The sequence below is a fragment of the Cryptotermes secundus genome, unplaced genomic scaffold (genome assembly GCF_002891405.2).
Source record: "Cryptotermes secundus unplaced genomic scaffold, Csec_1.0 scaffold816, whole genome shotgun sequence".
Lineage (NCBI taxonomy): Eukaryota > Metazoa > Arthropoda > Insecta > Blattodea > Kalotermitidae > Cryptotermes > Cryptotermes secundus.
The window spans coordinates 3329786-3347123 of record NW_019724601.1 but is presented as its reverse complement, the minus strand read 5'-3'; the positions used below and the strand labels follow the sequence as shown (position 1 = coordinate 3347123).

Genomic DNA, 17338 nt, shown 5'->3' with positions numbered 1-17338 from the left:
TCCGCAAGCGAAGAGACCATGAGAACCGGTAAAAGCAGTCTGCAATCTACCCTGAAGATGGAGGCGATACGTTCCTCCAAAACATCGGTTAACACCACATATACATGGTGCCAAATCCCAGAAGACTGCTTTCTTCACTGTAATGAACCTTCAGGTTCCATAAAATGCTGGTTCTTGAGTAGCTTCACAATTTGCGGCTTCTCACGAAGGCCTCAGCTCCATGAAGTTAGTTTTAGTTTAGTCAAGAGTGGTTACAAATAAAACTATTCTTCTTTTACAGGAATATACGGAGAAGCTAGAGAAGGTGTATGTGGTGAGGCAGGAGGTGAAATCTCATATTCAGAATCTCCCTGATCTCACCCAACTTCCTGATGTGACAGGAGGCTTAGCACCATTGCCATCTGCAGGAGATCTGTTCAACATGCACTGATTTCCCCAGGGTGTGTGCGTGCGTGTACAGAAACTTCCATTATTTTACATTGTTACTGCATACAGAATTCAGAAGATGTGCGTGCCTAATTATGTTTCAGTGTTATAGAGTATTTATACTAGTGTGATACATACATAGTGTATACAGGGTTCCCACCAATTTGAAGAAGTTATATAGGTACTATATATATTTCTTATGGGAAGGGAATTTGGAAAAGATATGGAAATCGTATTTTTGAGTTTTTAAAAGGCATGTATGTCCACATAGTACCTTATTTAAGCCATGATCAATTCCTTCACAATTCATTATTAACCAATCATCCTGCCATTTGACATTTTATAATCTGAGGCACAGACAAAGTTGTGAAAGAGACAGAAAAAACATAAAATAGTAGCAAGGCAGAAAATATATGATCTGGTATAAAAGGATTAAAATCACTAGAATATTGTACAGTGACTGTACAAATCATGTTAAAATAAAATTAAGTAGATAGGGTGGTTGAAAATAAGATTGGAGTGAGTCATGGAAGAGCTCCCTCTCTGGTCTTGTTTAAAGCCATGATATATGAAATTCTTAATGAAGTTAGGGGAGGAAACAGAAGACCAGACATGCAGACATGAATCCATCTTTGCAGACAGTGTGTGGATTTGGGGGAGAGATGAAATGTAAACTGAAAAAAAAAGTAAATCAATGGAACCTTGTTGTAACTCGCTGGTGTTAGAACCCAAAGCTTCAAATATCATGAATACAAAGGCCACCATAAGACATAAACCTGAGCCAGTTCAGTGTGGTTCGCTTTCTCATTCTTCTTCCCACAGGTCTATTTTAATATTATCATCTGCAGAGGGGCATGTGGTAGCATAGTTGCTTGAGGCACTATGCTACAAGCCGGAAGGTCGCAAGTTCAAGTCCCAATGAGTTCATTGAATATTTTTCAATTGACCTAATCCTTCCAGCCACACTATGGCCCTGGGGTCGACTCAGCCTCTAACAGAAATGAGTACCAGGAATATTCTTGGAATATTCTTGCAGATAAAGGGCAGCCAGCGCGTAAGGCTCACAACCTTGCCGCCATCTATGAGCCAATTGTCTAGAAAATATGGGAACCTCAACATCTCACAATCCTATGGGCCTCCACGGCCTGTTACACGGATACCTTTACTTTACTTTTACATCTCTTTGCACCCCCTGTCAAAAAAAAAGGTAAAGTAAATCTGAAAAGATGTGAGCACCATATGGAATTGGTTTTTTGATGGATTAAAAGTGTATGCCACATATTAAGAAACAAAAATTAAATTTTAAATCACTACTGAAGGAGTTAATTATTATTTACCCATGCAGAACCCAGTATTACTGTATTATTATATAAGGTATTAAACATATGTTCTTCTAACATCATTTCTCTTTATATTTTGTGCGTTCAGGTCCTAAGGTCTCCGATTTTTTTCTCACACAATAATCATACCAAAAATTTGAAACTTCTGTCACTTTTCAACGTAATTTCCCTGCAGCCGTACACATTTTTCACAACGTCAATGCCATGATTCCATGGCCGCTGCAAACGCTTCTGTAGGAGTCTGTTTTGACCACTGGAAAATTGCTGATGCAATAGCAGCACGACTGGTGAATGTACGACCACAGAGAGTGTCTTTCATCATTGGGAAAAGCCAAAAATCGCTAGGAGCCAGGTCAGGTGAGTAGGGAGCATAAGAAATCACTTCAAGGTTGTTTTCACGAAGAAACTGCTGTGTCACGTATGCCCGATGCGCTGGTGCATTGTCCTGGTGAAAGAGCACACGTGCAGCCTTTTCGGGCTGTTTTTCTTGCAGTGCTGGAAGGAGCTTGTTCTTCAAAACATCTTGGTAGGATGCACCTGTCACCATAGTGCCCTTTGGAATGCAATGACTAAGGATTACGTCATCGCTGTCCCAAAACATGGCCACCGTCATTTTTCAGCACTGGCACTTACCCAAAATTTTTTTGGTGGCGGTGAGTCTGTGTGCTTCCATCGAGCTGACTGGCGCTTCATTTCAGGATAGAAAAACAGCATCCATGTCTCATCCATTGTCACAATTGATGAAAAGAAAGTCCCATTCATGCCTTCATCACGTGTCAACATCGCCTGGCAAATTTCCATGCGCGCAGCCTTGTGGTCGTCCATCAGCAGTCATGGCACCCACCTGGAGGACACTTTCCGCATTCGCAGGTCTTCATGCAGGATTGTGTGCACAGATCCCACGGAAATGCCAACTTTGGAGGCGATGTTTTCCACACTCAATCGGCGATCCTCCAAAACAACTTTCTCAACTCGCTCGACTATGTTGTCAGACCAGCTGGTGCGAGGCCGAGATTGTTTTGGTTCGTTGTCACACGACGTTCGGCCTTCTTTGAACTGTCGCACCCATGAACGCACATTTTTCACATTCATGACACCATCACCACATGTCTCACTCAACTGGCGATGAATTTCAATGGGTGTCGCACCACGCAAGTGGAGAAAACGAATGATTACTCACTGTTCTTGTAACGAAAACGTCGCCATTTTAGGTATCAAAAACACTCCTCACTCTCGCCGCAACCACTAGAGATCTATGTGCCATACAGTGCTGATTTCTCTGTCACATATTCACAAAGAGTGCACACGTATTTTAAACTAAACCGCATGTGTCTGCTTCCAGTCCTGAGAAAAAAAATCGGAGACCTTAGAACTTGAACGCCCCTCGTACGTTCAATGGACAAAAAGTCTCTAATCTCTTCTATCTTTTCACAGTTTTTCCTTTTCAATTGCTTTTCCAGCTTTTTTCACTCTTCTTGATGACTTGTAGAGGACCACCTCTATGGTCTAGTGGTCAGAGTTCCTACCTACAGATGCAGGGGTCTCGGGCTCGATTCCCGGCGCTACCAGATTTTCTGAGAAGTAGTGGGTCTGAAATGGGGCCCACTCAGCCTCATGAGGAAATAGTGGCTCTGGTCTAGAAAACCGAAATTAACTGCCGTGGGGATCTGTTGCGCTGACCACATGACACCCTCTATCTGCAAAGTTGGCACTAACTTCACTGATAAGCAGCAGTCACTTGCGGACTACAGGCCATGGAGTTTCTTGACGTCTTATAGTACCTGAATGAACTGTCTTGTTTTGGGTTGTCCTGTAGGTCTCTTTCCCTTAAATTTTAATTCTAATGTTCTCAGTGTCTTTGTTCTATCCAGCCTTTTTAGGTGGCCATATCATTTTAATCATTTCTCTTCTAACTTTATTAACAAATTATGGATTCTAATTTCTTCTTTAAAAAATTATGCACTGTACTGCACATAGTCCATACAAGTTTTCATGAAGAAAGATGGCTGAAACAGTAATGCTTCTTGTATTTGGAAGCTGCTCAAGTTCAAATCTTGGCCAGGACACCAACTATCCTGACCGATATTTTCATGGTTCTTCTGTCCTTCCAAGCATATTCTAGAATAGTGCCTTAAGCTAGGCCATGACAGCTTTCTTCTATACCCTCTCCAATTCATTGTTCTGTATCGTCCAATCATTTGATGCTGTATACTGTGTTACAATAGTGTTATTAAATAAATATACATGTTTATCAATTGTACAGGTGATGATCGGCATTTGGAATAGTTATAAAACTGTTATGCTTGGATTTGAATGGGAACCCTGATGTATTAATGTAAGAAAAGGCAGTCAATTGTTCTCGCCTTGAACCCATGATTCCTGTAATCAAAACACAAATGCAAATGCATGTGAAGTTATAGAACATTTCCAAACCATAGAATACGCATGATTTTTTCTGTGTATTGACTGTGTGAAGAGTTTGTGCAAATAACAAAGGTCAATGAATTATGCGATTTTTTTCATATTCGTGTATATCTGTAAAAGAGTATGTATTGTTTTATTGATATGTTACTGTAAATTCACCAGTTTCATTATATATAATTTGTGGATAAATCCACAATAATTTGTTTATAGTTCGACATTTCTGTCTGAATTATGATAATGTATGAATCTGTTTCAACCACTAAATTGGAAAACTTATTTTAGTAGGATAATGTCATGTAGATGAAAGATACATGTGTGTGCGTGTGTATTATATAGAGTGTATGATAGTATGCATCAGAACTGATCATTGCACACGAGACTGAGTGGTATGGTGCAAGAGTATCATTACCGAAACCATTTAATTTTTAATATATGAATACTTATTACATGTTAAATGAATTATTATGTCTAGAATATGACAAAATAAAGTTGAGCATAAAATTTCTGTAGCTTCAGAAATATTTTCATTTACATTTTAGTTCATCTGTACTAATAGTTGCAGTCAACTGTAGAATTCCATTTCTAGAACAGTAATGCTTCAAGCTGTTATCTGTAATATTTTTACTGTAGTTCTTATGAATTATAGAATAAAAACAGCTTAGTACAAGAAGTCCTTTAAGTGATGTATTCTGGAGTCCTGTAGTCACCTCACATTAAGTTGTATTCAGGTGTATTTAAATTAAACACAAACCTCAGTTCAGATAGTGAGACTTAGACCTCTTTCTCCTCAAGGAACACCACTTCCAGCAAGGAAGGCAATGCCAGAATTTGAGTAAAATTTGAAAATGTCGGAGTTGAGGTTTTCACAGTTGTGACTGTGAATAGTAAAGCTTTATGGACTGGCATGCTGTGTAGCATGGAGAGAGCCAAATATTTTGTAGGAACATACCACCTACATCTTCAGGGTCAAAAAGTAAGCAAAGCAAGAAACCAGCAGAAGCAGACATGAAGCTCAGCTTGAGATTAGGTGTGACACAGGAACTACAGTGTCTCATGAGAATGGAGATAAATATATTTTACCTTTGTATCTGCAATAAAGGAACTAAGGGCCCACAAATACATATTTGGGAGGAATGAAATCTTCTTGGACAGTCAGCAAACTGAAACTGTGTATTTCAGAGACTGTCTGTAACTCCAGTCCAGAACCTTTTGTCTTCTCGTCTGCTGTCCAAAAACAAAAATTACAATATACAAAACTATAATTTTGCCTGTGTTTATGTATAGGTGTGAAACTTGGTCTCTGACATTAAGGGAGGAACATAGACTGAGGGTGTTGAGAATATTTGGACCAAAGAGAGATGAAGTGACAGGAGGTTGGAGAAAACTGCACAGTGAGGAGCTTCATAACTTCAACTCTTCTCCAAGTATAATTGGAATGATCAAGTCAAGGAGGATTGAGGTGGGCAGGGCATGTAGCATGAATGGCGGTGAAAAGGAATGCGTATAGGATATTGGTGGGAAAGCCAGAAGGAAAGAGACCACTGGGAAGACCAAGGCGTAGGTGGGTGGACAATATTAAAATGGATCTTAGAGAGATAGGATGGGGTGGTGTGGATTGGATTGATCTGGCTCGGGATAGGGACCGGTGGAGGGCTCTTGTGAGCACGGTAATGAACCTTCGGGTTCCATAAAATGCTGGGAAATTCTTGAGTAGCTGAAAAATAGGCAGCTCCTCCAAAAGGGCTCAGCTCCATAATTAAGTCTGTAACTCCAACATCAGCATGCTCGTTTAATGATTCAGATATTCTCAGCATGGTTCATAAAGAACAAGTTCAATGCTGGGCTAGGTCAGCTACAAGATAGGTGGCCAAGTCACCATCATATCCAGGCTAAGTAATATACAACTAGGTAATTTTTTGAATGGGTGACCATGCAACACTAAATGATTTTCCTGGGGAGGGAAGCGCAGCCGGCGCGTGAGGCTGACAACCTTACCGCCATCTCTGAGCTGACTGTCAAGGTAATGTGGGACCCTTAACATCTCACAACCCTATGGGCCTTCACAGCCTGATACAGGGATAGCTTTACTTACTTTTTACCATGCAACACTCCACTAGTCACCATGATTTTAAACATACCTGGAGACTGTTATATCTTTCCATTTTTGTTCTTTTAAAAAGAAATGTCTCATAGTTTTGCAGGTTACCATAATGCTAAAACACATCATTTTCTCAAGAATTTGTATTTTTCCTGAAAAGTATGCCGTTATATTGTGATTCTTACTGGGTGGAACAGACAGATTGTATCTTATTGTACTCAAAAATGAGAAGTGATTTTGGATTTGTGAATCAAAACTATAATTATAAATCATAATTTGCTATACAATATGATCACATAAAAGTGAAATAACATACCATTTCAGACATTCTAACTCCTTTCATGAATTTTTATTTCAACTCATTAAAAAATGAATATCACATTTACTGGAGGTACATATCAAATCTGTGCCGCAATGAAAACACTAGAAGTCACGTGAACGTTTCCAGCACTGCCCATGATCCCTCTCACAGTGAGTTGTGGTTGTACGTTGGGCACTGTTCTCTGAACTATTTACCCTCCTTTATTGACCTTACTTACATATGCATAATCAAATGAAACTCACCTAGAGACTGTTTCAGGCATGCAGGAGAGACCATTAAAAATACTGTTTGTCAGACAAGAGAACAGCTGTCATTCAACTAGAGGCATGTCACTTGCTACTGGTTTGGAATGGGAATAGTGTAGTGCCTTAGCTCACATAGAGATCTCTACCTGCTGTCTCTTACTGGTGATCCACTTCCTTACATGCTGACTTCTAAATCATACTTTGGAGCAAATCACAAATCTTACAACAATACTTTCTGATGTTAAATACATCTGAAATTCTGTGAAATAATGTGTTTAGTCAAAACAATAAGATGTGAGTGATAAGATATAAATCCACTATATTAGTCCACAAAACAAGATCATGGTGAATGAACCATTATATCTGCTGTGTGAAAAATGCCATTCCTTAACTCAAGAATATGAAATAATGGTCATATAAGAATAATATCTGGTGCAGGGGAATACCACTGTCAAAAGTTAGGTTAAGTTAGATTTAAATATAAATCATTTGTGATTTGATATGCTGAGTCATACATAAAGAGTGCAGCTGAATCAACTACAAATCCATTGATCAACAAACCCTCAAATATTTCACCAACTTATATTTACTGATATTTTTTCTAATGCTTTTTTAAGGATTTACATTTTTAAGAGTTCCTATTTCTTTCTTCTTTGTTCTATCATGAAATGTGATTCTGCTCTGATTTTTCTATATTCATTAACTTCTACCTAACTCCTTATTTGTTGTAAATATACTGAATAAAAATTACTCTTTCTCTAAAAATAATAGATGTTGTAATTTTGATTTAGGGAAAATTGTAAATGAATTAAGTTTGCTGTCAAATGTTTGCTTTCCGAATTCCTTACCGATCAGTCATTCACCAACATAGAAAAGAAATTTCAACATCATCCACACTGAGACTTCAACTGACAGAAGCTGTATTTTAAGAATCACAAAAAAAAAGTGCATAGTTTGAGAGTATCTAAAACTCTTTTACACTCTTAATCCATATTATTTTCCTCGTAAGAACTTCCTAGGATATCCAGTAAAAGAAACAAAAGAATTGAACCAGGCAGGTTGATGTGAGAGTAAGGCTACTGGTGCACTGACTGAATCAAGTGTGGCTCACCAAAATGCTTTAAAGGCAGACCCTCAGCTTCACTTGGCTTGATCCCTGTAATGTGTAGGGGTACATGGGAATCATATGCAGAACAAATGGGTATGCCTTTGTGGCATCTTAGTGTTCCTGACTGAATGTGACTAGACTGGATTTGATGTGGTTAATGTGCCAGCAGCCCAACACTTTCAATTTGTTTTCAGCAGGTACTCTTGACTAAGTTACCATGTATTCCAATTGAGCTTTCCAGAAGTAAACCAAGACAATACATTCAAACAGGCTAAGACCAACTTCTTCCAAATCTTTATCTGCTACTTTCTACATAAATAAATATTAAAATAATGTACTTAATCTATTATTTACAACCATAACATAAGGATGAAAACATAGCTTATGTAATGGTTTGTTTTCTAATACATAGTGAGAAAGATTCAATTTGGGTGCAGTCACTTCAGCCATAGTGAGACACAGATGAGGATGGTCCAACTTTACCAAATTATGCTACTAGCTGGAAGGTCGCGGGTTCAAGTCCCAATGAGGTCACTGGATTTTTTCAATTGACCTAATCCGCCCAGCTGCACTATGGCTATGGGGTCAACTCAGCCTCTAACAGAAATGAGTACCAGGAATTAATTAAATAATTTTCCTGGGGAGTAAAGCACGGGTGGTTCGTAAAGCTGACAAACTTACTGCCATCTTTGAGCCGATTGTCTAGAAAATGTGGGACCCTCAACATCTGACAACCGTATGGGCCTTCACAGCCTGTTACAGGGATAGCTTTACTTTTTTTTATTATCATAACAGGCATCTATTTGAAATGGTTCTGTTGGTAGTGTATTACACTAAGCACAAATGTTCTGAACTTTACTTGTCATCCAATATTCTAAAACAGAACACAATATTCGGGAGGTATATCTGCTCCCATCCTCAGGTGAGGAGTACTTACTCAACTACTTTCGATCACTGGACCTCCATTGATCTAAGAGATGGACCCACCTTAGTAGGTGCTCTTCACCTGAGGATGGGAAATGTGTTTTGTTTCAGAATATGAGACACTAGATAAAATCTGGAAATAAGTAATACTAAATAAGCACATTATTCACTGAAATGAGAAGCTAGGAGCTCCTCCACACCATTCTCCAATGAATGTGAGGACATCAGGTATGTGGCTTTCAGGGGCCATCTTAGCTGCCATCATGAGCTTGTTCCAGTCATCTCTGTTGGCCTGCTTCCCTGGGCGTTTGAACTCAACAGGGTTACGTCCCCTGTGAGATTGCACAGGGAAACCAGAAACGACACATGCTATGGCAGGAGGGCCTGATCTGTTGGGTGAAGTCAGAGCTGAGGGTGTCAGACCACGTTCATCCAGTGGTAGAACCTGAGGACAATACAAACTTAAAACTCTATATNTTCTGTCAACAAATTGTAAGTTTCAGTGGCAGATTTTCCAAGTTTTGTGAGGAATTTGATGTTAGCACGTTGTTCTGCATTAGCACTCAGCATTATTCCGACGGAGCTCAGAAACACGATCCGCTTCTAACAATGGTCGCGGCCAGACTAACCGATGCACGTGAATGAAACTTTGTGTGACGGTAGAGGGAAGTCCAAGGGTCAATGCCCTACCCTCCTCTTCGTCAATGACGTGGCCGGAAATGAGTCATAAAAGTAATCCGGGTTCTTTATTGCCACACCTTGTATAATAAACTCTGCATATAAAGAAGTTCTGAGTTCTCAGTGATATACAACAGATGGTAAAGTTGTCCCTGTGCTTAATTAAGCATCACATTATGAAGCCATATGGGGGAGTGGAGGTATAGCTCCAGATATTAAATGGAAGTCAGCGGTCACCTTCACATCCTGGCTACTTTATTCCTGGGGAAAGATCCCATGGTACCCATTGGATAGGAGACTGGGTGGGTCCCAGAGCCAATCTAACAACTGTGATGAAAATAAATGCCTCTTGTCCTGCCAAGAATCAAACCCCAATTAATTTGTTGTTCAACCTTACTTAGTCACTATACTGACTGAGCTATAGTACAACCAACTTCATGGTCCTGAAAATGCTGACAGTTATTCAACTGATGAAGAAAAACCATTCTCTTACAGGACCTGAAAGCATATTTCTGTATTCACTTCTGATCCCTACCCAAGATAAATTAAATTTCCATCTTCATATTGTCATATGTATGAGTGACTGTTAGAGGACCTGGGACAGTGTAGTCAGGATAGCAACTGGCTGCAGGCTGGATGACCAAGGGGTCGGAGTTCAAATCCTGGTAGGGTCAAGAAGTTTCTCTTCTCCACATCGTCCAGACCAACTCTTGGGTCCACCCAACCTCCTATTCAACAGGTACTGGGGGCTCTTTCCCTGGGGGCAAAGCAGGTGGGGCATGAAGTTGACCACTCACCTCCAGCTAGTGACAAGGTCAAGAAAATGTGGCTCTATACATCCACTCCCTCGTATGCCTTCATGGAGTAGTCCTTAATTAGTTACGCACAGGTACAGCTTTACCTTACCTTTATGAGTCGGTGTTTCCTGTGGGGTCTGTGCTGATTGTTGCGCATGCAACAATGGATACAGCAACAGAGGAATGACGTTTTCTATGTAGTCTGTGCCAAGGGGTTATAAACAGGACAAGTTTAGTGTTTGGAGTTAGTTGTGGGATATTTGCCGGCCAGTAAGGACGTTAGCACAGAACACTGTTAAGATCTGTTGCCAGAAAACGAATAGTTAAGACATAGAAGACTTTATGTGTGCTGCAGTTACAGTAAGTTTTAGGGTGTCTAAACCAGTGAGGCTGTGATATTTACTTGTAGTTATGAGTTGCATGTGTAAGTGTTTAATAAATCCATTCACAAAGCCAAATAAAGAAAGGAACAGAACCAATTTATGAAATGCAGCAGCTTTGGTGAAGAAAACTTTATGGAAAGAGACCACTAGGAAGACTCAGATGTAGATGGTAGGATAATATTGCGATGGTTCTTAGAGAAATAAGATGAGCAGATGTGGACTGGATTCATCTGGCTCAGTATAGGGATCAGCGGTATACTCTTGTGAGCATGGCAATGAACATTCAGAATCCATAAAATGCTGTGAATTTCTTGAGTAGCTACACAACCACTGGCTTCTCAGGATGGATCCAGCTCCACAGAGTTAGTTGGTTTGTCAGTTAATTAGTCAATTAGTTAGTTAGGTAGTCAATTTTAATGCACTCAGATGATGGACAAAATCCAAAATAATAGTTTTAAATACCATGTCACAAAATTTTCAAAAGACTTCAAACTCAGTTTGTCCTTGCACTCACCTGATCAACCTTCTGGTCCATGGAAATGGCTAGCACCCATTCTTTCACCTCCTCATGTTCCTGAGGTGAGAGATGGAGGGATGCTGGCAATGGAATTTCCATGGGAAAATCAGTGTTTGTAAAGTCACTATAATCAAGCAAGTCTACATTTCCTTCCTCAATTGCTTCACACAGGTCTAGGTAGTGGTTCAGGAATACAAATGCTTCACTCTCCTGTCCAACAGCCTGCACACACCAGACAATCAAGTGACAATACTGCTGGACCAAACACTGAAAGATATTTAACTTATTGCTGGTTTGAAGGCATAGTAAACACTCTGATGAAATGTATGAAAAGAAATTATTGACATTTACAACATCTATTATAAAAATTACAAAATACCACAATCATAAAACAAGAAACAAATGAAGCACACACATGAACATGTCACAGAAACAATGAAGGAATGAAGATTATGGTCTTCTGTAATGTGATTCCATGTAGTCTGATAAACTACCACCAATGTTTTGCAAAAACCTGATGCCTCCAGTTTCAGGACATAAGAAAACTCTAATACTGAGCAAATGGATGCAGAATCCTCTGAAACATATTCAAAACTATACAATGTCACATCCCTAGAGACCATAATCTTGATAGTCACCACCATAAGAACCTCAAACCTCTCATTAAACAAATGAACAGACAAATTTATTCTGAAGCTGAACTCTGACAAGCACTTTCACTTTAACATAGCTTATGTGTTCTTATATATGATTTGTAGTTTTTATGTAAACAGATCATAAGATAATAGACTACAAACATTTGCAAATTTATATAAATCCAGAGGACAAAAGATGTAGAGTGAGCCCGAAGTAGATGGCAAGATTAGTTTTAAAACTTTTGATATTGCAGCTTGCTTCTTGCTTACTTGTTATACTCTTTGATCCTCAAGATGGTGGTAGTATGTTCATCTAAAACAATGACTAAAACAATGAACTTCTGACTACACATCATTACCCAGAAGAGAGTATGTACTCTTTCATAATAAACTAAATAACAATAACAAAGTTCCCCAATATTATGTTTCTGGACATTATCGTCCTCCTGCTTTTATCTAAAACACCGTCCTGTTCATATTTAAAAACACAACATTTCAGAGATTGGATTCTGTCTTTGTCTTCAGGTAAAACATACTCAATAAAGCGAATCCCTATCTCCAGACACCTGTGCCAGCACCAAGATAGTGTATACAAGCCTAGCACAGTATAAACCATCTGCGAGAGCTAAGACAAAACAATAAAATATTAAAAACTTTACATGTATGAGGCCTACACCAGAGAACTGTCAAGACAGAAATCATCACTGGAGATCTTAAATACAATACTCACTCTGCAGTCAACACCAGCTTCATAAAATGCTTTATCTGCGGGGATAATATCTGTGTGCCTGAGCAGAGAGGTGGACAGTTTGGCCACCAGGTGATCCAGTGTCTTAACTTCCCTGCAGGCAGTTCGGGTTGCATGATAGTGACTAATCACCAACAGAGTGTCAAACTCATCATGTATAGCACTACCAGCATCAGACGAAGTCTTCATTGCTTCTGTCTACATCATGAAGGCATTTAAATGATAATTACATATTCATCAAGAAAACTTTTAATATACTATTATATATATATATTTCTAGACTACATGATACCAGGCAGATATTATTCTGTTCCTGTGTCCCACATGTCATTCTCATCAGTCAATTTCTGGTACTAACATTACAATCATCATTGCTAGGTACACTTTGGAACAAATTAGGAAAGAAATATTAGTTGTATCTGCCTTCCCATCTCCTAGCTACAGACACAAAGATTAAAATACATAGAGCTGCTAATTTACTTGTTATTTTGTATAGGTATGAAACTTACATTAAGAGAAGAATATTGGTGATTGATGTTTAAGAGGAGGGTGCTGATGTAAATGCTTGAACATAAAGAGGGTGGAAGTAACATGAGATTCAAGAAATCTGCATAATAAGGACCTTCACAATTCATATTATTCAACAAATACTATTGTGATGATCACCTCAAAGAGGATGAGGTGGGTGGAGTATCTAGTATGCATGGGAGAGATCAGAAATTCATAGAAAATTTTGGTTAGAAAATCTGAGGAAAAGAGACAACTTGGAAGACTTAAATCTAGATCAGAGGCTAATATTAAATTGGATATTAAACAAACAGGGTGTGAGGGTGCAGACTGGATTCATCTAGTTTAAGCTAAGGGCTCTTGTGAAGAGAGCAATCAACATTTGGTTTCCATAAAATGTTGGGAATTTCATGACTAGCTGAGCAATTATCAGCTTCTCAACAAAGGTTCTGCTCAACAGAGTTAGTCAGTTTTACCGAGTGTGTCTCTAAGTAACAGCTGCAGAACTATTTTCAATAAATCTCATTATGGTAAACTTACACTAAATTCTGTCCAAAAAATTTTGATTTTCAATTGATTCATTTTAAGAACCTCTTTAATTAAGACAATAAATTAACTTATACATCTAACTTTTGAGTCCTCTGATAGATTTTCATGAAACCTGATATACAGAATTTCTATTATATGAGTATTATCATCTCTAGTTCATTTTAAGGTCTCTTTTACTTAGAGACCACATAATCTTTTCGTGTTGCTTGCTAAGTACTTAATTTAAGAACAATGTCTTCAATAAGAGATACAGGTATCCATAAAATACATACCTTATGGTTTATACAGTCGAATACTAAAAATTGGAGGGAAACTTTAAATTCTAATTTTATTTCAACTTTCAATATAAATACAACTCAACTATTCTTTAATGAAAGCGAAATGAAACTGGCGAATTTTTTTACAGAAAAAACTAAACAAACTGTCCTTACCAGACTCAGCAACATGTTCCGAAGTTGTGACCAGCTGCTGTACGCTTCAGGCCTGTTTAGGCCAGACATATTGAATAAGTCCACAGCAATGCGCTTGTAGATGTTATAGTTCTGAGGATATGCAGGTGTGTCATACTTTGTATACAGTGCCAAAGCCTCCAGCACACGACCATCCTACATTGAAAAAGCAGCAGGATGCTCTATCAGTAATAAGGTCCTATTGAGCAATGTCAATATTGTAACGGATTTGATGTACACACTGCCAGGCAACAGCTCTGTAAACATGATCCAAAATGCAACAATGCAGGAAGCTGTGTCTTTTGTAGATCTGACCAACATATCAATAAGCTGGCTAGATATTTATCACATGATACAATGTTTACTGTAGGTCCATGTCCGTTCCGCGGCTATATAATGAGAGCTGTGAGCTGCAAGTTCAGAGCGAATTAAAACTAGGAGTAAGGAAGAGTATAAGAGATCAGCCTGTGAAGATTTAACACGTGATCTGAAGACTTTATATGTGCTGTAACACAGTAATATTGGGAGTGTGTGATTTGGTGAGACTTATAGTTCCTGTGTTATAAACCCGTGAAGACTATTGCAGATAGGCTGAGAAGATTAGTGTGGAGTGATTGTAATTGTGTAAATCAGCAATAGTGTTATAATTATTTGTAGTTACAACCTGTAAGTACCAAATAAATCCAATTACCAATCCAAACCCCCATCTTTAGTCAATCCATACATGTGACAATATAATAAACAAATAATTACTGATTGAAAACCCTTTATTTCTTCTTAGAATTCTGACCATCTGTTTATACTTGGGTCAGAGAAAGAATGAACATGGCTGGTATGGGTTCAAGTCTGCCATTTTCTCCCGCACCCTACCTACACTACTCATCTCTACTCTCTCAATACTGTCACGTTTTAGGGGCATGACTATAAATGGGATATTGATTGGCTATTGGATTTATTGACCACTTACACACACCACTTGGAACTACAAGTAATTACAGCGGCAACACTAATCTTCACAATTTACAGTTCACTAGGACATGCTAAATCTTCTCATTCTTCACCAGTCGTATCCTGGCAATGGATTTATAACAGTCTCACCCTAACCTCAGCGCACATAAAGACTTCTTTTCACAGTGGCACTCTTGTAACTCTTTTCTTCTTCACAACTGAATTATCAACCCTCGACTAACTGAATCACCCCCTACCCAGTTGTCTTCCTTATAACCACTTTGCACAGGTCAAACAGAAAACAACATTTCCAACAATTCCTCTATTGCTGTTATAGGCGGTTACCTAGCAACAGCCCAGATACTGTTGATGTGTTTACGGGCCGTTACTAAGCAACAGCGGGTGTTCAGAGAGAAGACATATAAAAATGAGGCAGCTGCTAGGAAGATAGGTGGAGGAGGTGGCTACAGTGGTACAGATATAAAAAGTAAAGTAAAAGTAAAGGTATCCCTGTAACAGGCCATGGAGGCCCATAGGGTTTTGAGACGTTGAGTCTCCCACATTTTCTAGACAATCAGCTCACAGATGGCAGCTAGGTTGTCAGCCCTACGTGCCGGCCACCCTTTGCCCCCAAGAATATTCCAAGAATATTCCTGGTACTCATTTCTGTTAGAGGTTGAGTCAACCCCAGGGCTGGAAGGATTAGGTCAATTGAAAAAAATCCAATGACCTCATCAGGACTTGAACCCGTGGCCTTCCGGTTTGTAGAATAGTGCCTCAACCAACTACACTACCATGTGCCCCCCACAGATAAATATACACATAGATGTAGACAGACATATACAGACAGACAGACAGTTATTTAGCCACTCAAGTAATCTGTCTGTTTCTTAATCACTTGGTTAACTGGAGCCTAGCCTTACCCTGATAAGTTGCGTGGCTTGTAATGCTACATATTTATGAAGCACCTGAGGCCCATTCTGTTTAGCTGTTTCCAGGCATTTGACCCACTGACCCTGCTCTGCCAGAAGATCCAGAGCTCCGATAATATCCACATCTGCCAACTGTTCAGCTCGGCCTTGCCTCCTCAACCAGTCCTTGTATCGGTCATCAACATAGTCTTCATAACTAAGCAATTATAACAGGAAATGAATGAACCAATTAATCCAAATTAATACTAGACTCATCAATAGCTGCCCAGCCTCTGCTGGTGCCAAAAGACTACCAGAAACCCACAAGACCCCTCTAGAAAGATTTCACCTATGTAAAAGTTGTTGTAAGGTTTAAAGTGTAGTAAACTGGTTATAATTTTTATTTTAAACAAATTTCAATATAACAAATGCTTATCATTAAAGGAAAGTTGCCTCCATGTGCAGAACACCTTAGGACTTAACTTCCTGCACCTCTCTTGTGGTTTTACCTCCCATCCCAGGCATTTTTTGGAGTATACTAACAGTCTGCAGAATGTCACTGTAAATAAATTATTATTATTTATTTAAACTGCAAATGGGTTTTTGCCTGGTGGCAGTGGTACTACAATAAGATACATCACACAAATATAACACACCACACTCAAACAAAACACAGCACACAAAACTACACAAACAACAAAGGACACACTAGCACACAGTAAATACAATGAAAATACACTTACAACTACAATTATATAAATGAATATTAATAACTAAATAAATACAGGGTGAATCATATAGAACCGGCCCAATGAATTTGTTAGTAATTCCGCAGGTGATGCATATAACTGCTCACAATTACGACATAATAATCTGTGCGCAGTGCTGAGTCGAATGGTGTGCGCATGATCCGGCAAGTGACAGCCCTTATGCTGCAAGGTCAAGGACAATCCTGAAACGTGTCTGCAGTGCGCAGGCAACAGTCATGGAGTACACTGTTGAACAGCGAGTGTTTCTAGTGCCTACTTGAAAACGGCAGACACTTTCAACACCTGCTCTGATCATGGCACACAATCCAAGATAAGATATGTGTAAATTACTTTAATATCTGTATGGTATATTTTATATTACAGCTCATTTCGTCAGGCCGGTTCTATATGAATCACCTGTATAAATAATTAAATAGTAAGAAATCTACATATGTTCAAGGAATCACAAAAGTTAAATACATACACAATCTAACATCAGAGGTAAGCATTAAGTGCACAAAGTGTGTTCTAAAGGAGAAAATTTTGCTTCTCACTGCATGATACTATATGACATTAGCTG

At 38.9% G+C, this 17338-nt stretch overlaps 2 protein-coding genes across 2 annotated transcripts in view; one reads left to right on the top strand and one right to left on the bottom strand.

The window, feature by feature from the left end:
• LOC111862504 (regulation of nuclear pre-mRNA domain-containing protein 1B) overlaps window positions 1-1324 on the top strand; it is an 8312-nt gene extending 6988 nt beyond the window's left edge. The window contains exon 6 of the mRNA XM_023847976.2: window positions 281-1324. Within this exon, the coding sequence (XP_023703744.1) occupies window positions 281-430 (150 nt within the window). The 3' untranslated portion in view covers window positions 431-1324. The remainder of the gene's footprint in view (window positions 1-280) is intronic.
• A 7355-nt stretch (window positions 1325-8679) lies between these two features.
• LOC111862503 (intraflagellar transport protein 172 homolog) overlaps window positions 8680-17338 on the bottom strand; it is a 43763-nt gene continuing 35104 nt past the window's right edge. The window contains exons 26-30 of the mRNA XM_023847975.2: window positions 16022-16226; window positions 14133-14306; window positions 12628-12843; window positions 11260-11484; window positions 8680-9332 (exon numbers count right to left, since the gene is read on the bottom strand). Coding sequence (XP_023703743.1) covers window positions 9054-9332; window positions 11260-11484; window positions 12628-12843; window positions 14133-14306; window positions 16022-16226 — 1099 coding nt within the window. The 3' untranslated portion in view covers window positions 8680-9053. The remainder of the gene's footprint in view (window positions 9333-11259; window positions 11485-12627; window positions 12844-14132; window positions 14307-16021; window positions 16227-17338) is intronic.